The sequence below is a fragment of the Seriola lalandi genome, unplaced genomic scaffold (assembly GCF_002814215.2).
Source record: "Seriola lalandi dorsalis isolate HSWRI2012SDOR001 ecotype SW California unplaced genomic scaffold, Sedor1 jcf7180002053900, whole genome shotgun sequence".
Classification (NCBI taxonomy): Eukaryota; Metazoa; Chordata; class Actinopteri; order Carangiformes; family Carangidae; genus Seriola; species Seriola lalandi.
In genome coordinates, this window is record NW_019524453.1 from 206,229 (window position 1) to 228,523 (window position 22,295).

At 41.3% G+C, this 22,295-nt stretch overlaps 1 protein-coding gene and 1 long non-coding RNA gene across 3 annotated transcripts in view; one reads left to right on the forward strand and one right to left on the reverse strand.

Moving 5' to 3' along the window:
• The window catches only part of LOC147819361 (uncharacterized), a 93,561-nt gene that overhangs the window by 54,233 nt on the left and 17,033 nt on the right, over window positions 1-22,295 (forward strand). The window contains exon 4 of one of the 2 annotated variants that reach the window (XR_015437000.1): window positions 15,706-18,443. The exons of the other annotated variant lie outside the window; for it this stretch is intronic. This is a non-coding gene — a long non-coding RNA (uncharacterized LOC147819361). Of the gene's footprint in view, window positions 1-15,705; window positions 18,444-22,295 lie in introns of those variants that run through there. 2 annotated transcript variants of the gene reach the window in all.
• The window catches only part of LOC111652077 (plexin-A2-like), a 74,256-nt gene that overhangs the window by 22,264 nt on the left and 29,697 nt on the right, over window positions 1-22,295 (reverse strand). The window contains exons 5-13 of the mRNA XM_023402211.2: window positions 14,211-14,311; window positions 11,275-11,398; window positions 10,099-10,252; window positions 9,479-9,575; window positions 6,647-6,761; window positions 5,254-5,454; window positions 4,430-4,526; window positions 3,454-3,653; window positions 983-1,134 (exon numbers count right to left, since the gene is read on the reverse strand). Of these exons, the coding sequence (XP_023257979.1) occupies window positions 983-1,134; window positions 3,454-3,653; window positions 4,430-4,526; window positions 5,254-5,454; window positions 6,647-6,761; window positions 9,479-9,575; window positions 10,099-10,252; window positions 11,275-11,398; window positions 14,211-14,311 (1,241 nt within the window). The remainder of the gene's footprint in view (window positions 1-982; window positions 1,135-3,453; window positions 3,654-4,429; window positions 4,527-5,253; window positions 5,455-6,646; window positions 6,762-9,478; window positions 9,576-10,098; window positions 10,253-11,274; window positions 11,399-14,210; window positions 14,312-22,295) is intronic.

Consider the following 22,295-nt stretch of genomic DNA (forward strand, 5'->3'; position numbering starts at 1 on the left):
TTTTCTTCCTAATGGGAAACCTATAACGGCAATATAACTCAAATGATAAACTACACCCCTCCCCATCTCCAGCACGATTGCCACCCACCATTACCTCTGGTTGCCATGACAACATAGGGGTTTCTTCAATAAATCAGTATTGCCTGTCAGGTCAATAAGATAAAGTGCACCATGAATAAGTCATTATAGCAACTGACCCCATGCTGAAATTAATGTTCGTAACAGCTGTAATGCCATGTTTTAAAGCACTGTGTGTGCCAAATGAATGGCCCTGCCGAACACACTGCTCTGCGCATGAAACTCTGCGTTCCCCGATACAATAAGAGCATCCAATGAATCGCCCCTGCCCAACCTTTCTATTCATACATCACCAGAATTTTCCAATTTTCTGCTGGCATGTCCTTTTCTTTTTCATTTTTTCTTTCTTTCTTTCTTTCTTTTTTTTTTTTTTACGAGGATATAAATAAAGTCCCTGCAGCCTGAGCCCAATCGCATTACATGGCTGTGAGAGAAACACATGGCTAACAGATTGTCCCTCCAGTCAGCGACATGCAGCGCATTTCAATTACAGCTGTGCCGACAGCCTTATAACGACAACGACACAAAGACTGTCTCTTCCTTTGGCTCTGCCTGCACCAGTGCAATGCAAAGCCCCCCTCTCCCACACACACACACACACACACACACACACACACACACACACACACACACACACACAAACACACACACACACCAAATCCTACAACCTGATGAAGCATCACTGGGCTCTGGCTTATTCACAGACTGTGCTATAGTGTCTGTGAGTGAAATAGTGTGAAAGAGAAAGAGATTGTGAATGTTTATTTTCTTGTGTGTGTGTGTGTGTGTGTTTTTGTATGTGTGTGTGTGTGTTTTTTTGTGTGTTTGCATTTGTACAGTATGCCTATGTACAGTAATATATACAGTATGAATCCATGCGTGTCTGAGGCGAGGAGTCTCTTACTGTTCTGCTGTGATATATCCCTCCTCCTGTGGGGTGCACTGCACTCCAGCCACCTCCACGTTACCCTCTAGCTCAGAGAAGGACAGACCCAGGTTCAGGCCCTGGATGGTGACCAGTGTGCCCCCCTCCAGAGGCCCTGCCACTGGGCTCACCTACACAGAGAGGAAAATGAAATGATAGTAAGACGAAGTCGAATTAACGCACAGTGGTTGTCAGGTACAAAGTGATGACTGTAAAACCTGCAGTGTCGTATTTTACTGCGTTTTGTTTTGTTCGTGTTTTTTTTTTTTTTACTTTTTTTACTTCTTTAACTTTTTTATGAATAGATTTTTTTAGTCAGAGGCAGTAGTATCCCAGAGTTATATTATACATATTGGGGAATAATGTGCCATAAAGAGAGTTTAACTCCAAAATAATGTAATTAGTTACAGTTTTACTGGAGAGTCACTTAGTTTTTCTAAGTCTTTCCAACCCAAGAGAAATGCAGTTATGGTGAAACACTAATTCTTGATGAGTCCTGGTCAGAAACATGACTCTTGCTGCTTCAATACAAAAAATATTGGCCCTTAGAATGTGTTAATGTTTTAGGTCCCGTGTTTCCAATATACATGTTATCTGGAAGTGCTAAAAAACACAAAAGGGCTTGCTTTAGATTCTCAATTCTTTAGATCCTTTTAAGAATCTAAAGTAAGTCCATTTGTATGGGCTAGTAGTTGTAAATCAACCTTTATAAACCTGTAAAAGAAATCTGCATGAGAAATTCAAGTTGGTACATCTGTAGAAATTTGCAAACAAATATCATTGGTCACTTTGACTGAGCACTCTACAGTACCATGAACTAGATGACTGAGAATCTTTACACACTTAAGCACAGTTTCTGTGTAATCCTCCTGTAATCATAGGAAGGACACATAACATTTACAATACAGTGTGTGTGAAATATGTAACCCACATACTGACTAGGTTTTTTCAAAAAGCCTTGAAATCCAGAGTAAGTCAAAACAAACTTTAATGAATAATGCAGCGAATAACAAAGCCTTGAGAAACCTATTCATAGTCCTTCCCACTGTAAAGTTAACCACCACAGCAGGAAACCTATGGACCTGCAGAGCAGAGCAGGAGCAATGCCGGAGTAACGCTCCTTCCACTCCCGAGCAGCACTCGATAGCGGATTCATTCTGCTGCAGCTCCTTCAGAAACACTAATAATGTGACAGGGACATCAAAGACTCACGGCTCTTTGAAGTGGGAGAGCCTTGCATCTCTGTGCCTGACCCTCTGTGCCTCATTCAAGAGAATGAACAGGAGTTTGTGACATAAAAGATCCATCACCACTCTCTAAATAGACTGAATTCGTTTAGCTGTCAAGCACTTAAGGTATTCATCCGCTGTGGAATAGAATGTGTGATAGTCTCAGGTAAACAGACATTTGGATGGGAAACTGGAAAGTGGCCACAGATAAAATTAGGGGGTTTTTTTGTTGATATATGTCGATCTCCAACAAGGTGTGCTGGCACTGTGTTTTCTCATACAATATGAAGGGGTACCAGAAAGATGGATTATTTGAAAAGTCAGAATTGTGACTAGACATTTATAAGCAACGGGCCTCTGTTCAAAGGCTTTAGCCTCCACATCTTCCAGTAAAGACTTGATCAGAGTGCAAGTGTTGATGTCAGAAGATGCAAAATATTCATATTTTCCATGTGACATTTTAGTCATAATGCATGATTGTATGTGTATACAGAAGCAGAACTAATGTAAATTGTTCTGTAAAAGAAGCCACAAGTTGTAATTCCAACTATATTTTAACAAATCACGTTTATTCCCACATTTCAACGACAAATGTTACATGGTGATAGTGCTGTGGAGATTTTAACTACACCCTCTTGGCAGGCACAACACAGTGAAATAAAGTAGTTTCAGCTACTGTAGCAGCCTGGTTCACTTTGGTTTCTCTGTCAGACACGCATCGCATATCAGTCAATGAGTTTGACTTTTTATTTCCAATAAAACACTTTGTTAAGTGCAGCATCCACCTTCAATTTCAAAGTTTCAGAAAGTTGCACTGCACTTTCATGATTTATCTTTCAGCTGGTTCGCCTACAGTTCAGGACTTAGAACTTCTTTTGCTCTGATTTTCTGAAATGCTGTTTCTAGAAAATAAATGGGACATTTACTTAGGAATGCAAGCTTCTGAAAAGCACATACAGGAGCCACATTGCAATTCTGTTTTAATTGGCATGACGGCTAAGACTGTGTATAACTCTCCCTACCCCAGAAACGAAATTCTTTGCTAACTACTTTGCCAAATAACTCACATCTTGTATTTGCATAATTTAAATACATTATATGTTTAAGCTTGGTGGCACGACTGACTGACTCATGGACTGACTGGCTGACTGAGTGATGGACTGAATGACTCACAGACTGAGTGACAGACTGGGCAACAGCCCAAACAAACAAACAACGAACCTCAGTAATGCGTGGGTTGGTGCACTTGACATTCCTGGCAGAGAGATCCAGCCAGCGGCTTGCGTAGGGGGAGATGGGAGGACAGTGCTGCTTCATGGTGCATCGGCCCTCGCCACTGCACCAGCCGCACTGGAACTTCCTCTCCGCCCGCAGACACATGCCACAGCTGTCCCGCTGAGCACTGCACTTGTAGAGGTGCACTGTGGCACAACACAGAGGACTTCTGGTCAGTTGTTATAATATCAAATCATTTCACACGCCAGTATTCTTGCCTTAAATGTCATCAAAAGATGAAATCACTCATTTTAATAAATTACAAAAGTAAATGAAACCCACAAAATATACTGTAGAAACAAAACAAAGTCTGGACCAGCAGGGAGTGCTGTTACAATTTAAATCAAACTGATCAACCAATCAGAACGCGTACATAATCTCCAAAAATAACTGACTGCAACCATGGAGAGTCACCATGTGAATTCAATAAAGTCATAATGGCATGTTTGTGTAAATTCCTATTTCAAGTGTTAAGAAAAAAGATGCCGAAGTAATCCAATAAACCTTTCTTTGAAGTCTGTCTCTTACATCCTCTCTCCTGTAAGTAGCCTATATTTATGCCCATATAAAGTAACTCTCTCCTGTGGCCTGTTAAAATTTATGGCCATCACTGTATATCCTTGACTTTGATGATGTATTTAATGTACAACCCAAAATGACAACTGACAAACACCTTTTCTTGCATGATGATGGAGAGGTAACCGAGAGCAGCCACGAGAACCAAATTGAGCAAATAACAAGATTCACCCTTCACCCCTGTGGGTGCACAAGGGATTGGGTGCTTTTTGATAACACTCCCTGCTATTGCGAACTTTCTCTCAACGCCCTTTGGGAGCCTTGAAATGCTCTATGACCCGTCTATCCCCTGTGGATTGAGAGCTTTACACTTCTCTGGCCTGGCAGTGATGGATGGCAGAGTTACCTTTAATCTTCTCGGGATTGTCGATGATGAAATTGCCGTTCCATACGATGGAGAGGTCCACTGCCAGGTCACTGATCTTCACACCCTCGTACATGTACTGAAAAGCAGAAACAGAGAGTGAGGGAGTGTGTGGAAAGTGCATAAAGGGAGAGAGAAAGTCAAAGAGACACAAGGGATAGAGTCTAGAAAAAAAGATGCAGAGAAAGACAGAGAGGGGGAAAATGAGAGGATGAAAGGGCAGCAGACAGACGATGCTTTTAACCATCTGTCATTTCTGCCATGGTTGTCTGCTCCTCTCCTCTGACATGTAGGGACGCAAACCCTGGCTGGGGTGGCCGATCATCCACATCTGAAGAAAATGGCCTTTTCACTCATTGTCACAGAGTAACAAGGTGTGCTTTGCATCAAAATTTATCCTGTCATTTGCATTGCGCAACAAAACTCCCTCGAAAATCTCCTATATTCATCCCAAACCTGTGACTTTCAGTTGGAAAGATCACATTCATGCTCGATGATGTGAACACCTAGATGTTAATCTGACCATATCCAGCTTACCAGACAAGGTCACATTGAAATGCTTTCCTCTCCAACCATTTATTTCTTTCCTTTCCTTTCCCCTTTTCCTTTTCCTTTCCTTCCTCTCACATGCTTACCACTTTTCGTCATCAGGCTCACTTTCTCCTTCCTCTACTTTCTCCTCAGTATGCTCAACACCTCAGGCAGTGTTCACTGATGTACCCTATGTACCTTGCCTACACAGCAGCCAAGCTGTCTGCCTCTTTTGACAGCTGTGAGATTCCCACTGGGAGTGTTTGAGGTCATACCGAGCTGTTCTGGCACTGCACGCTGGTGCTGTTGAAGCGCAGCGCCGTGACACGGTGGCTGACACCCTGTACGTGCACCACACACTCGTAGCCGCGCTGGCCTGACTGAGGCTGGGGAAGGTTTCGGGCCCTCAGGGTGATGGGTCGGACCTCACCAGCTGGGATGAGAATTTCCCCGGAGTGAAGGAGCTGAGGGCAATCCTTTGAAAACATCAGACAAACAAACATAATTGTTGTATTTACAGTGAGGGACCTTACATTTTTCATACTACCCATGCCTTCTGCCTTAATATTCCCCCTGCATAATACACAGGCCTACTGTAAAGCCCATTTACATAACTAGTTTCCCCACTGGGTATTAATTGACTAATGTATCTCCAGTATCTATATTTGTCAATGTGTGTACTGTGTTTATCTGTGTATGTCTATATCTGTGTCTGTCTGTGGTATCTAATCTGTTTTAATACATATGAATGTGTGATATAAACATGAAAGACTAATGTAGCACAGGGATTAATGGGGCAAAGAAATCACTAATCCAAATGTAATTTTCCTTCATCTGCTACATGTTACACTCTGCACTGCAGTTAACTATATGTAAGAGTATGGTCTGTTGTAAATATGTCGCCCACTGTATACTCCCATATTATTTTCTTAAAAGCAATACTTTTTTTGTATTTACTCAATCTTTGGTTGTTGATACAATTCACTCACGATAAATCCTTGGCGATCCTCTAATTTTTCATCTTGTGCCCTCAGCAGGTCAAAGTTTTCTGTTATCCAGTAAAATATCTCAAAATCTAGTGGATGGATTGGCATTAAATTTTATACAGATATTTATTTTTCCTAAACAATTAATCCTAATGACTCACTTTTTCTCTAGCCGCATCATAAGAATGAAATTTGTGGTTTTGAATGAAAATCTCATAAACATGTATTCCTTGGTGGTGACTGATCCCTTGACTTTTCAACTAGCATATCCAATACTTTGGTTTACAACTTAATACTTGCAAAGCAAAAATATTCCCATCAGCCTCAGCTGTGGTTTGTGTTCAGGACTAAGTAGCAAGTGTTAGCATACTAACACACTAAACTAACATGGTAAACATTATACCTGCATAACATCAGCATGCTGGTATCCTCATTGTGTGCATGTTAGCTTTTAGCACAAAGCAACAGTAAACCTCAATGCAAACTGAAAGAGCTGCTAGCATGGCTGTAGACCATTAGTCTGGTTGATTCTTTGAAGTGGGGCTATGTTTTGGAGTTTAAATTGTAGATTGTGTCCTCAAAGTAGAAGTGTCACACTGGAACAGATAAATTGTGCTCTTGAAAGCTACAATTTAATTAGCTAATGAAACCGTAACTCTGCAGCGTGTCTATGTTAATGTACCTCTGAGGCGTTGACTCTGCCCTCCTGGAAAGAACAGCTGCTTGGGTCGTGGGTGCACAGGTTGCGGTATTTACACCAGTGGCAGCGGAAAGTGCTGTTTACACAGGACAGACACCTGCAGGGTGAAATGAACACGTTACCTCATACTGCACACTGAGCCTGCAAAATTTTAATAGGACTGTGTAATCAGTCGTTTTGCATTTACACAGTCAGTAATTTGTTAAAGATTAAGCCTTCTTTACTTTCTACATGTCATCAACATCTTCCTCTCCTGGGTGAAGAAGAGGATTGAATAAGGGAGACTGATAAAGGATTATAGCATTCTGCTGAATTTCTGTCTTTACTGAAGTCAGTCTGCTTTATGGAAAGATCAGATGCCCGCAGTTTCTATGTAGACAGAATGAATGCTAGTCTTTCTGTCATAGATGACAATAAATGACCTTGAGCATGAGGTCTCAGCAGGAGAATAAATATTCAAGTGTTTCTGGCACTTAAAGCACTTTTTAACACTTGTAACTGTGTTATATAAAAACATGCAGTACATCTATCAGAATACTGTACTGTGCAGTGTCCATGTTAGATGTACAGCAACCTCAGCTTTTCATTTCATCAGTTTTTCATAGCCCCTCTCATTTTGTTTCTGATTTTTGACTCTAATAAAAACAGTGTATTTTTGAAGTCACTCGTGCAGTTCTGGATTATAACAAACTCTGGAATGAAAGTGACAAATGAATATTTGATGGGTTGAATTGTGCAACATCTTTGGCTCTGATTCAGTCGACTGCTGCCAGCGGTCAGTTGTGGATTAAAGCTGAAACAACCCTGCTGGACTGCATTTAATGACATTTTGGTCAACAAACAGGGAGGTGGTGGCACTACATACTTTGAGAGAAGAACTGAGAGGTGACAAGATGAGAGAATAGAGCTGGCTGATGCACCGCTGTTGATATACCAAACAAAGCAATTGGAGAGCTGAAAATTGATCATGTCCTATTTTCCTCTGGGGGTGGGGGGGGTGGGGCTGGACTTTGCTGTGTATAATAGAGGTGTACTACTGTGCAGAAAACTGATCCATGCATTGTCAGAGTGGTCTCCTGAATGTGTTCCTGCAGTAAGTTGAAACCACAAGGAAAAAAACCACCAGCAGCACTCCAATACCGCAGCTCATGGCGAGCTGCAAATGCCAATAAATGTTGTGCAGCACCATTAAATTTTGATATTAATTAGCTGCCCAGGGCCAGTATCAACATAAAAATGTGTGCTTGTGTGTGTATTTGTGTGCGAGAGAGAGAAATTTGGGGGGTTGGGTATGAATAGAACTGGACTGGCAGGGTGCTGCAAACACTAGATAATTAATTATGGAGGGTGATGTGATGCTGAGGTGATGTAGTGGTGAGGGAGGTGGAGGAAGAGGTGGTGGGTTAGGAGTGTGTTTGGTCTGAAATATTAATCACAGGAGTTCACACGGTCGCCCCACAGCTAATGGAGGCCGTATTGGTGCGGGGTATATATGATGAGCTACTGACTGTTTTTCTCTAATGGCTTAATATGGCTATATTGGGGTATTCATGTCACAGTCAAAGAGCACTGTGAATAGATGGCATTTGTATCCACTGTGGGCTAATTTCCTGGGTTTGGCTATGAACACTCCATCAGACAAATGTTCCCTCCCAGAGTGAACTTATTGTTTACCCCTGAATCAAGCTTTCGTGTACTAATGGTGCTGTGTAATTCACAGCATAGTGAAGGTTAGCGAAGAGTGCATGTAAGATCAGTTTAAAAAGAAAAGGAAACATAACTTTCCTGCTCTGAACTGTTACTGCAGCACTCATACAAAAAGTTATGATAAATGTCCTTGAAGTAAATATTCAACATTGTGTGATTTGGCGTCTTTGGAGATTAATTAATTGTCTTATGTTGCCGTGAAAACTCATAAAGTTGCTGATCTGCAAACTTCTTTTAAAGCTGACAAATGCAGCTAATTGGCATTCATCCTAATAAGATCCACCTTTGTAGCAGTGTTTGTAATTGTTATTCAGACAGAAACACTCTTATCGTAGTTTACTGTTACGGTAAATACAGTTGACATTAGCATAATGGATCAAAGTCAAAGCAGTTTCCCTGCTCAGTTAGGAAGCTTATATTGGCAGGGTAAAACACATGAGCTTTTAAATAGAGTCCTTTTTAATTTACATTATTCTATCTGCCCTCAAGGCACCACATCAAGGCAAAAAATCTAAAGAGGCGTATGTTTTATGTCTGACAACCAACACAACTCTCTGGCAAGGCCCCTTGGGACAAAGTCAAGTAAAAAGTGGGTGTGCAAGTCTAATGGTTGTCTGTACAGAGGTCTGAGGGGACTGCTGGCCTCCAACGAAGCACGCTCAATTACACTAGTGAAGATGCTCAGTCGTGAGCACTGTGGTTCTACGGGACAGCCTCCAGGTGTGAATATGTCCAAAGATACTTTGCGTAATATGTGTATGAAAAAATAATAGTCATTGGGTTTTTATTTTTGGGTTTTTATTTCAGAATAACTGACAGAAAAAACTGTAGTTTAGTTGAATTTAAAGCTGTAGAAGCCTGAGCTCACAAACTGCCAGTTTAAGCAAACCCGAAACAAACAAGCCATGGCAAATGCATCATGTTGATTTAAATGAGACCTGACAGATAAATTGAACTCAGAGGTTATCTAACAGCCCGATCTTAAGTGGGGTTGCAAGCATCAGTACATCATTGCCCTAAATTAAGTTGTGCTCTACCATCTATTGAACAAATCAAATGTGCGGGGGAATGGGGGGGGGGGGGGGGATGGCAGCTGCATGGACTCACGTTTGATGGGTGCTGCAGTTGTAGAACTTCACCTCTGTGCTGGCGACCATCTGACCTGTCTCCTTTGAGTTTAGACGAAGCTCTACGCCAGCCCAGTCTGAGAGAGAGAGAGATAGAGAGAGAGACAGAGAGAGAGAAAGCATAATCAGTGAAAGGAGGGAGCAAGGGAATGAAAAAATATGTGAGCGGAAGAGCAGCATGACAAAAGGTGAGAGAGAGTGAGACAAAAAAGGATGAGTGAAAGAACAAAAACAATGAGTGAAAAGAGGAGGTCAAAATGAGAAAAAACGTTAATACTTTTATCACACTCCTGTAAAGAGCCACCTGGTGTCTGCTTCTCTGCAAGGGCATATTGCTGTTGTCTCGAGAAAACCTTCCGTCAGAAACTTCAATTGAAGGATTACTGCACATGCTCAGAGGAAATACTTGCTACTTATCAAACTCTTTGGCTAAACTAAAATGCAGGGTGGTCAATCTGAAAAGAAGGCTGTTTTCTCTTTCTGTTTTTTTTTTTTTAGTTCATGTGTCTGGAATATTGATATTTTACATTTTCCACTTGTCATTGGCAACATAAAGTGTTTATTTTTTTGTCTGTTTTGAGACCTGATATCTGAGCTCACCTTGTCCCTCTGGTATCTGAGGGACCTCCTTCCCAGCTGGGGACAGACACATAACCCTGTTCCCTTTGACGTGACCCTCCACTTGGGCTTGCTGGCCAAATGAACAGGTGATTCCTGCAGAAAGGTCCGGAACATTATTCACCTCCAGGAGAAGCTAAAAGAAAGAAGGGGGAGAAGATTTAATGTGCTGAGTTTGAGACTGTACATTGGTGAGGAGTGTCGCAGTGCTTTGACAGTAATATATAACACATTTTACTGTAATTACAGAGAATAGTTTGACATTTTTAGATGAGAAGAGTAATACCACTCTTATATCTGTCCATTAAATATGAAGCTACAGCCGACAGTCGGTTAACGTAGCTTAGCACAAAGACAGAAAGTAACACAGAACAGCTAGCTTGGCTTTGTCTAAAGAAAACTAAGTCTGCTATCAGCCCCTCTAAAGCTCACAAATTAACATGCTGTATCTTGTTTGTTTAATCCGTAGAAGAGATTAAGTCCAGGAAACTACTGCTCCTGGCTAAGAAGTATATGCATACACGCTCCCTATAAAACCACAATATGTTGTTTTTACACTTCTGTTTTTGTACGGATTAAACAAATGAGATATAAAATATTAATTAGCATGCTCCAGTGGTAGGCAGGTTTTGTTACATTTGGAGAAAGCTATGCTAGCTGTTTCCACCGGTTTCCAGGCTTTGTGTTAAGATAAACATCTGGTTCCAGCTTCATATTTAACATTTAAATAAATTAAAGTGTTTTTCTCAAAATGTCAAAGACTTCTCTTAAGATGATGTTCCTTAGCTCCGACTGTATTTCACTTCTCTGTGCTCTTAGCTACCATAGAAAAATATTTGAATTAAGCTTTTAGGAAATGTGATAAACTTTTTGGCCGATGCATCAGAGATGCAAACAGAGTAGTTCATTGCTACAGAAACAACTCCCGTCTAATTTTTTCTGGATACCATGGATGCCGTGGAATGCCATAGGACCTACAGGGAGAATCACCCTTCTCTCTCTCTCTCCCTTCACCTCTCACAAAATGAATCTTCTCTCTCAGTCTTATACTTACTGTATGTGTGGCCATACAAGACTACTCACAGTGATTGCTCATAAACATCGGCATCGTGAGCAGAATGACAGTGTAGTAATTGATGGAATGATAAGCGGACTCACAGGGACACTATGTGCTGATACAGCAATGCTGTCCGGGTGAGCGATAACTTTCACACAGCGGTCAATGACAGTGGCGAAACGGAAGGTCTCCTCTGCCCTCTGACACCGATCCCTCCTTGAACACCTGTGGAGCAACAGGAGACACACAATTAAATTGTATAAAACAGTGCAGCAAGTTTACTGATGAAATATAGCCAGCAAACTGACTTTTAGTCGCGCTTCGTTCGTGGTTCCCAGAGGATGAAACCCACCGACTTTGGTGAACCCCCGACTTTTCCTGTAGTGCTACCAAGAGGCTTGTGGTTTTGTGTGAAATGCCTCAACAGCTATCATCTGGATTGCTATGAAATTCAGCACACACATCCTGTGTCCTACTCAGGACTAAATAACGGCGCTTCAATTATATCTTCCATTCCACTTTCATTATATCTGCTAAACTTAAGCTTGTTAGCATTGTCATTGTCAGCATGCTGACATTAACATTAACATAGGAGATGCTCCTATGGGGGGTATCAGGGGTAGAGACGAGCAGCCTATATCTTCGGTTGGGGAACTTGTTGGTGAAGCTTCATAGAGCTGCTGGCATGGCTGTAGAGAGTCTTGTTATATTCATACATAAACAGCCTGCTAATGAAGCTAATAGTGAATACCATGTCTGAACCAGAGTTGAGGTGACATCTGTAGTCATGCACAACTGGTCTTTGAATCATATTATAGAATATGCCCAAATACTGTATCTGATGTTTTTACTTTACCACAACTAAAGAGATTTTGTTTGTTTGGGTTGCTATTGAACTTTGTCACTCTCTTGCACACGGCTGTCAGATCATTGGTTTTATCAGTGTCTACCTCCTGAGCCTCGCAGGAGGTAGAGCGGCCGTCTAGTAACCGGAAGGTTCACAGTTCGATCCCCGGCTCCTCCAGAGAACTTGTCGAAATGTCATTGAGCAAGACACTGAACCCCTAACTGCTCTTGATGCTGCGTCATCATTGGTGAATGTGTGTATGAATATATGTGTGTATGAATGGGCGAATGAGACATACATTGTAAAGCGCTTTGAGTGGTTGATAGACCAGAAAAGCACTATACTGTATAAATGGGGTCCATTTATCACGTCTTTACTTTTTTACATTTCTACTATGCTTTTCTGCAGAGCAAATTACAGTGAGTTCAACAGTAGAATAGGCTCAACTCCTAGATCCCAACAGGCAATTAAAAGTTAGAAGTGAAAGGGTTGGCAGCATAGTGTGACCTTTACAATAATCTTGTAAGAGAGAGGTGCAAAGTAAAAGCACATTTAAAGTTATGGCCAGAGGTAGATAGAATTTTAAAACTTGTTCTTAAAACTGTTCGGTTTTAGAATTGGGGGCTGTTTTTCAGCTATTGTCGGCTAGTTGTATGGATACTGTTCTTTGAAAGGGGCAGTGTAGTTCTTTCCAGGCTCGGATGGTGACAGGCAGGCTGTACTTAAACATAAACATCGCATTATAAAGAGTCTTTCAGCTGTGGAGTTAAATTGTAATTGCAAACTCACACAATATTCTGGCTGTTCACCATCATCTCTTTCTTTTAAATGTGTAATGCATGCAGCGTGGGGAGACAGTACTTGATTCACTCTCAGATGCTGCTGAGGGGGTGGCACCTCCGGAGAGAGCTCAAAGAGAACCGAGGCCTCTGCTGTAATTACAACACAATATAAAGGCGGAATGGAAACGCAGTGACAGCTGTTGCGGGCTCGGCTCCTTGAGGCGGACCAGAGCCACAGGAGTATAGACAGTCACCTTCTGACCGCTCATCAGCTGAAGTGCCTTGGAAAAAAAAAAAAAAGTCGCCTTTCATCTCAGACTGTCTTTCATTGCCTTTTATTTTGCCTCTTTTATTCACCATGTTTTGTCTGATGGAGCCATTTATTCCCCTTTCCTTCAGGCTTTTTACAAGTTCAGCTACACCCCCCTCACACTCTCTGTCAGATAGGTGCTTTGGAACACTATGCCAAGGGTGGGAAAGTAAGATCCTGAAAGCGATGTACATGTCACTCTGTGAGAGTCATTCAGAGGCAAGAAAAAGACCCCAATCTGGATTTAATAGACAGAAAGATAAAGTGGTCTCATTCCGCAGTGTGAGGGCTCATGATTCACTTCAGGTTACTTGAGGGAACTTCAGCCTATCTGTTTACTGATAAGTGTGAGGCATTCATTTAACTAAACAACATAATGCGACTTGCAGACAAAGTCAGCAAAAAAAGGAAAAACAACTGTTTAATGAGGTAATTTAGATTAAAACAAAACATTATTTTTTCCTCTCACTTCAATGGCCATTTGATAACAGAGAGTTGCAATTTAAATAATGCTGATCATGATCAAGATATTGCGAGCTGAAATGCAGACGTCATATGATGAGACAGGGGTAAATCCCTGGCTGAGGTCAGCTTCAAACACAGTGACTGGTTCAGAAACACAGGGTTTTAATCCCCTTTGAATCCCCTTTGCTCCATATCGCGGTATTATGCAAGCTAACCCGGGGGTCAGATAATTAAGATGGAAGAGATAAGCTTGCTCCGTCAGGTCCAAAATGTTCCCCGGGTATGTAGAGGTCCAGTTCATACACCCACTGTGCCTGCCAGGCTAATCCCTCCCTCCTCCATTATCACCACTCGTTCTCTCGCCCGAGAGACAATAAAATCTGGTGGGCATGCAGTTTGTGCTGTCCTAAATAGCGCTACTTAGGAGGGATCACACTGTCCAACAACTACTGCCTTTTTTTTTTTTTGTTTGTCCCACCAGCTGTTGATAAGGGCACAAATCATATGACCACGTGTTTAGCTTTATTTATAGCTTTCTATGAACTGTTTAGTAAACAGTCATGTTGTGGTTTTAATCTCTCAGCTGTGGTGTGTTTATGGGAGTATGGGAGAAAAGAAAAGAAGCAGACTCACATGTTATACAGGACACACCAGCCACAGTGTGGGTCGCCAGAGCTCAGGCACTCAGCACATGTCCCGTACTGCTCACAAGCCTCCACGGGGACCTGGGCCACCTAAAGCACAGGAATGACAGAACAAGAACACATGTCAAAGAAACATACACAGGTAAATTGCCAAAGACAGTAAATGCAAAAAGTTAAAAAGGAGATGAGAAAGTGAATCCCAATTTGATCCTTGTGTTGCGTACATTGATCTACATCATACAATCTTTATTTGTAAAACATTTGTAAAACAAATGACATGCAGCAAAGGTCTTTGTCCAGAATTCAGCCACAGACAGAACAGATTTAGTTGTGTGTTAGTGTCTTACAGGAATATGCAAACACTTGCCATTTCACAAATTCCACTGTAATAAAACAAATCGATCTGACTAATCTTTTGGTTTGCATACAAAGTATTAGGGTATTTGCAGCTAATGGAACTCAACCTAGGTAGTTAATTACAGAACAGTAAGTTGAGTAATTATCCTGCAATTTCAAGCAGCCACTATAATTCTGTTCCCAGAGTCTGTAACTCATTTAATAAGTATGAGTGAGGGGAGGCTGAATTCTTCACTTTGCAGTTTTTACTTTCTATTATTCCAAATACTTCAATAGGCTCGCTTGGAAAATAGGAGAACAGATCTCAGGTCTGATACAGGGAAGTCCAATTATGTGATCACTAGCTCCAGATAAATTATTTTGTTGTGAAACAGAATTATAATCACACACAGATGGAATATTTTGAATATTGCAGTAAATATACAGTTATATCCTGAAAAAAAATCAGATATACGTGTGATTCAGAGGGCACTATAGGGAGGCTATACTGTATATACATAATATACAGTTCATCCAAAACATACACCCATAATCCATAGACACCTAGATAAAGAAAAACTCACTTTCACTTTGTTTGACCTGAACATGTTTAATTGACACTGCTGTGCAGAGGACTTTCACACTACTTATATGTAAATCTCATTAGTTTCCAACTCTTTGTGTGACAAAAGTTAAAAATGGCTGCTATGGAGTGGAAATAAGGTCAACGAAGGCATGCAACCAAAACATTCTGATTAAATAATAAGCAATTCTGATGAGGAGAGACCAAAGCCCATTTCATCATGTTGTCTATTTTGCAATATATGGAAGCCTCATCACAGTAACACGCTGTAGAGTATCCCTGAGGAAAACAACTGTTTTTTTTTCCTACTTCTTGCTGCTGACACACATATTTGCATTATGCAGCATTGTGGCTCTGCCCACATGAGGAATTATCAGATTTTTTTTTTTTCTCAAATGGCAGAGACAACAGGAAACGACACCACAGCTATTCAAAAAGTATTTTTTTGCAGCAATATTCTTAAATAACTTTTCTTTATGACATTTGTTAAAGGATCTTGCACTACTAACACCTTTGTGTACTCCTGCAATAGTAATTATTCTTCCTCTTATTTTTTCACACACAGGAACACACAAGCAAAAAGAACATAGTCAAACTGTCGGACAGACAACCACACACTCCACTACTGCTGCCACTTCCATGTGTGAACGTCTGGCAAAGCATAAGCTCTCCATTAGCTGCTTGAGAGTCGCTTCTGTCGCACAGCCAGCACCACCCCTGCATACAAAACCAGGTTGGAGCAGCAGCCTGAGCCTGGCTACTTTATACTTTATTATTCTAGGTCTGGACGTATGATGCAAGCAATTTCCTGATGTAAGCAATCACAAATGAAGAGTGGATTATGGATTAGAGTGTCTCCGGTGCTCTTGATAGCATAAGTGGGTGCTCTCTCAGGTCTGTGTTGGCAAAATGGATTATCTGCTGCTCCCCACGAAATAACTTCTCTCTTTTTTCCAGCAGTTCAGAACCCATTCGGTGCATTCCATTAGCAAAATGATTTCGTAGTACGGGAGGGGGTGAGGGCGCTAAGTCCATATCTGACGCAGTAGGAATAATCCATGAATTGTTGTGGACTGGAGCTCGTCTAAACTAACAAAGTTGGTCTGTGGCTGTTAGGCAGCGTGACCTTTAGAATGGGAGAGCTATGGATCTTCTGCTTTCTGCTGCCCGGCTAAGAATCAAATGTGAAGCTCTCGCCACACATCAGAGGTGAATTGTTTAGTGGAACTGACCTGAGCAAGAACACACCATGTTGAATCCAAATAAGATCAAAAGACATGCCCTTAGCTTTTATGTCCACACGATACTAAAATATAACAACTCAGCATTCGGATCTGCTGATCAGTCTCCTTTTGTGTCAATTACATTGTATGGTGCTCTTTCTTTTTTTTTCTTTTTTTTGCATTCACCCTTAACTGAATACCGACAGTTAAGATACAGGCATTACATATGGGGAGAGAGAGACAGGTACAACAATGCAACAATGATCCCCAGCTGCAATCGCACAATACCATTAATATGGTATTTGTCTCAATCACTACTCCAGCAGGTCACCCCAGTTCCTGTTAGTTTGTAGATACACAATGCTTAACACACTATAGTCTCAAAAATCTGGGTTGAATCAGATCCCCTCTGACAGTCATAACAAAAAAAGGTAGAATTTGCTGCAGGACTAAAGAGAGTTGAAAGGAACTCAATCAAGGTCACTTTGACAGAAAACTAAAAATCCAGCCTTGTAACACAACCTTGCTCAAACACCGTGTTGTGTGACTGCTCTTCGTCTCCTGCAAAGGACTGTACAGTAAATACAGCCATGTAATATTGGTGTTAATTCAAAATGTATTTCTCTTTTCTCACAAGTCTAGGCCATCGTGGGTTAAATTGTGGGTTGTGAGTGCAGATTTGGCTGTGACGGACGTGCAGAGCTAAACAGTTAGACAGTACAGCTGACATTAAAATACAGCGTTGGTTGAATACACTACATATACAGTGCATCCGGAAAGTATTCACACCCCTTCACTTTCCCCACATTTTGTTATGTTACAGCCTTATTCCAAAATGGATTAAATTCCTTTTTTTTCTCATCAATATACACACAATACCCCATAATGATAAAGCGAAAAATTCTTCTCTGCAGATCCTCTGAAGCTCTGTCAGGTTAGATGGGGAGTGTCGCTGCACAGCTATTTTCAGGTCTTTGCAGAGATGTTCAATCGGGTTCAAGTCTGGGCTCTGGCTGGGCAGCTCAAGGACATTCACAAATTTGTCCTGAAGGCACTCTTTCGTTGTCTTGGCTGTGTGCTTAGGGTCGTTGTCCTGTTGGAAGGTAAATCTTCGCCCCAGTCTGAGGTCTTGAGCGCTCTGGAGCAGGTTTTCATCAAGGATATCTCTGTACTTTGCTCCATTCATCTTTCCCTTGATCCTGAATAGTATCCCAGTTCCTGCAGCTGAAAAACATCCCCACAGCATGATGTTGCCACCACCATGCTTCACCGTAGGGATGGTATTAGCCAGGTGATGAGAGGTGCCTGGTTTCCTCCAGACGTGACGCTTGGCATTCAGGCCAAAGAGTTCCACCTTGGTTTCATCAGACCAGAGAATCTTGTTTCTCATGGTCCGAGAGTCCTTTAGGTGCCTTCTGGCAAACTCCAAGCGGGCTGTCATGTCCCTTTTACTGAGTAGAGGCTTGATTAGTGGAGTGCTGCAGAGACGGTTGTCCTTCTGGAAGTTTCTCCCATCTCCACAGAGGAACGCTGGAGCTCTGTCAGAGTGACCATCGGGTTCTTGGTCACCTCCCTGACCAAGGCCCTTCTACCCCAATTGCTCAGTTTGGCTGGGCGGCCAGCTCTAGGAAGAGTCCAGGCGGTTCCAAACTTCTTCCATTTACGAATGATGGAGACCACTGTTCTCTTCGGGACCATCAATGCTGCAGAGATTTTTTTTGTACCCTTCCCCAGATCTGTGCCTCAATACAATCCTGTCTTGGAGGTCTACAGACAATTCCTTTGACTTCATGGCTTGGTTTCTGCTCTGACATGCACTGTCAACAGTGGGACCTTATATAGACATGTGTGTGCCTTTCCAAATCATGTCCAATCAATTGAATTTACTACAGGTAGACTCCAATCAAGTTGTAGGAACATCTCAAGGATGATCAGTGGAAACAGGATGCACCTGAACTCACTTTTGAGTGTCATAGCAAAGGGTGTGAATACTTATGTACATGCAATATTTCAGATTATTATTTTTGATAAATTTGCAAGAATTTCTAAAAAAACTTTTTCACTTTATCATTATGGGGTATTGTGTGTAGATTGATGAGAAAAAAAAGGAATTTAATCCATTTTGGAATAAGGCTGTAACATAACAAAATGTGGGGAAAGTGAAGGGGTGTGAATACTACTGTGTCTCCCTTCTATGATTCTTGGACCACTGAATTAAGCCTTCATACTCAGTTCATGTTCGGTGCATTGTAGATGTGCCTCATAAATCATTCATGACCAGATGCTGTATGTAGTAATTTTCTCATCAAGCTTTTGTTTGCCTCGTCTTTTCTGAGATCATTTCTTCAGAAGAAACTGATCCTTTAGAGCGGACAAAGGGAAATCAATGAAAATTCTCCGTTGCTGAGAGGCGAAATCTCAGTCTGGTCCGGTTTTGAATAATGTTTTTCTGGATTGTATCGGTCGCCACGTGGTTGCATCACAGCATGGCTGGATGATGATCATGTCCGCTTTTCCTGCTTTAGTACTTTGACTCTGTATCTTTTCACAACATCTGGGATGCCCCTCACACTAATGCTCGACCTTATCATCTTACCAGTTCACTATCACTTTAATGCTTTCATCCGGATTTACTTGAACTTTACGAATGCTGTCAGAGGAGCATACAGGCCTTCAGACCCCTGCTTTGCTGTCATCCTATATCCTCAGCCTTGCTGTGGAAAATCCACAACCATCACATGTTTTGAATCACATGGTGGCTGGATATATCAGGTCATATATCCAGGATTTAGTTTATAGTACTCAACAAGACAAGAAACATAATGATCTAATCCAGGACTGTTACATCACCCATTTATCGTCATAATTTTATTGTACAGGATGTGAAAGAAATGAGTAGTTATGTTTAGTAATGTTCTAAAATTAAAAACAATCATTAACTGAATTTATAATTTTAATTGGTACTCATTACAGAATTAAAAAGCCAAACATTAATGTTTCAGCAGACTTTTGTTCTGCTTTGAACTTGTGAAGTAAAGTGCACAAGACATAAAAAACTCTGATATGGGACATTTTAGAAATTAATTTTTAAATTTTATGATTACAAGCACCACTGGCTGTAAAACTTTCAATTTTCAAACGTTTTCCACATTTTCTTCATGTTACATTTCCCTTTTCGCTTTTCTCAAAGTGTGGTAAGTGCAGATGCTGTACAGCCAGCCCTGTCTTCCAGGATTTATGTTCATATACTACTAAACTGTTTTCCCAATGATGTTGTGGCGGCAGGATGATCTCTGGCTGGATTTTTGTTTGTTAGTTTGTTTTTTTAAAGAATGAAGCACTACATGTAGTCGCCAGGTGGTGGTTGGAATGGATGGCGGGTGTGCAAAGCACATGGCTGTCACAAGCTCGCATCCACAGTCCCGTCTGTAGTTAGGTTTAGGTAACAACATTTTACTGTATCAGTATCAACCTATTTGTGACTTGCCAAATATGTTAATTTCCTCATTACGTTAATAAAAAATGTTTTGCGGTTGCAATTTAGTTCCTTCAAAGCGTATTTGCTGTTGTATATAATAGGAATTTATAAGAGACACAGTATGTTCAGCAGTGACTCCAAACCAGAGGTATATATTGTCCGTGAGGTAATTCTGCAGTTGCCATGGTGTGTAATGAAATATTGGGGAGTAGCTCAGCTAATTTAAAGGAATTCATTTAAAAGTGATGATTATAAAAAATGAAATCAACAAACAAATAGAATTACAAATTGTTTTGGTTGTTTGGCTGATCTTTAGTATATTTCTTGCCACAATAATCAATAAACTACCAGGTACAACAGGCTGACTGCTCACCGAACTACTGTAGGTCAGCTGTAACATCTGACCCCCATTGCTGTGAGTGAGAGCTGTGAATGAAGCTGAAAAAGTTGGAAAAACATGCTGATAAATGTCCATTTTCTTCCACAAGCAGTGACATGACATACTGAAAATGAATAGAGAAGAAGCGCTGCTGTAGCTCAGGGATTAAGGTGCAGCCCATGAACTGCAGCCTTCCTCGTTTGAGTGACTTTAGGGACTTGTTTCATCTCTCTCTCATTTCCTATCATTTCTTTCCATCGTTTATAATAAAATCTTCCCCTTGCATCCAAAAACCAGCAAGTACTGTACAGCTGAAATGGTTAGATGATTAATCAAACTTATGACTGACAATGGAAAATTTTTGTCATTTTTTTTACCTCAAATTCACTGGCACCAGCTTTTCAAATGTTTTCCTGTGTTAACGTAACTGCTTTAAGTTTGTGACTGATTTAATTAATATCTTGTTTTTCACAATTTTCTGACATATTATACACCAAACAATCAACTGATAATGAAACTAAGTGTCGGTTTCAGCCTTACAGTTCTCTCATGATGAAATAATACTACCTTTCCCCAGGTTTTGTGTGTGTTAATGACTTGACATTTGATGACAAATGGGCTCAATATAAACTTATTAAACTAATTAGGTCTTAAAACTAGCATACACAGGGGCCCTCTACAGACCGGGCCACAGGATGGAGGAAAGAGCACTTTTCACAATTGATTGACTATTGTACTTCAGTGGTGCAAATTTCTAACACATTTGACATTAATCAAATTATGTAGACCAAATGATACGGAGTAAATCTGGGGCTTTTGCGGCCCCTGGGCGGTTACTCTCTTCGCCCGGTTAGTAATGGAACATGACGGGTGGTGTTGGTAAAGGGTTCATCTGAGCCATGGGGGTACATCAGACAAAAAAGGTTGGGAACCACTGCTGCACAGTACACTCACACACAGGTGAGGGAGGTAAGATGCAGACAGACAGACAGACTTAGGTAGAGAGAAATGATTTTACATTTTAGAGAGTGGCACTTTGAGAGATTGCCCTGGAAAAACCCTGCAGCAGTTTCCCCCTCCTTCTCTAAGGTTTAAAGCCTTAGCCATCATTTCACAGACAGACGAGTGACATTCAGTGAGGTTATTGTGTGTTTGGATACTGAGCATTTCTATTCTTAGAAATGATCAAACTAAAGGCACACAGTGAGAAAAAAGATTAACTGCTGTGAAGACTTCTTTTTTCATATGAATAATGGTTCCCAAATGATGTTTTGTTGCGGACACCGACACACAAAAACACACGTATCCTCACGCATACACAGTGATTCCCTCTTTTCTCTGCTCACTCTTCATCATCATGCTAACCCTGCGTGTTTCACTCGGCAGGAGACAGAGAGGCTCATTGTTATTCCACAAGGGTCGGCTGATCTCAGCCAAATCTGTCTGTGCCTCGCTCCTCATTCCACATCATTCCTGTATTGTTTGGCTCCCTGGAATCCGAAAATCTCTCATCTCTGGGATCTACTGGAAATGTGGGAAATCTGTGAGTGAAGCCCTCTCCCTGGGGGATTCCTTACCCGAGCTGCAGGAAAGTCTGAAGGGAAAGCTGTGCAAAGATGGAGAGGGAGACAGAAAGAGGAAGGCTTTACTCTGCTCGGAGCTCCTGAGGGCTACAAAGCCAATGCTGTTCTAATATTGAGAGAAAATGCCCGGCCAAGCTAGGTTTGGTTTTTTGCTCGGTTATTATGTGTCACTGGAGGCGGAGTGAAGAGAGTAGCTGGCTATCTCCTTGAAGGAAGCATGTGTCTCTCCTTGAACGACCAGAGCCCATCAATAAGTGATGCCCTGTCTCTTCCAGTCTATCACACAGAAGGAAGCGCTGCCTTGATTTGTTTTAGAAGACAGTACCCAACACAATAGCGTCTATATTCTTCCTCACTTCCTCAGATGACATCCCTTGTTCTCTTAAACTTGGTGCATTTATAGGTTTTCAGACTGTTCTACAAGCTGCCAGAAAAGAGTTTGGAGACACTCTGAAGTAAATGACACAACTGCAATTGTTCCACTGCCCTTTG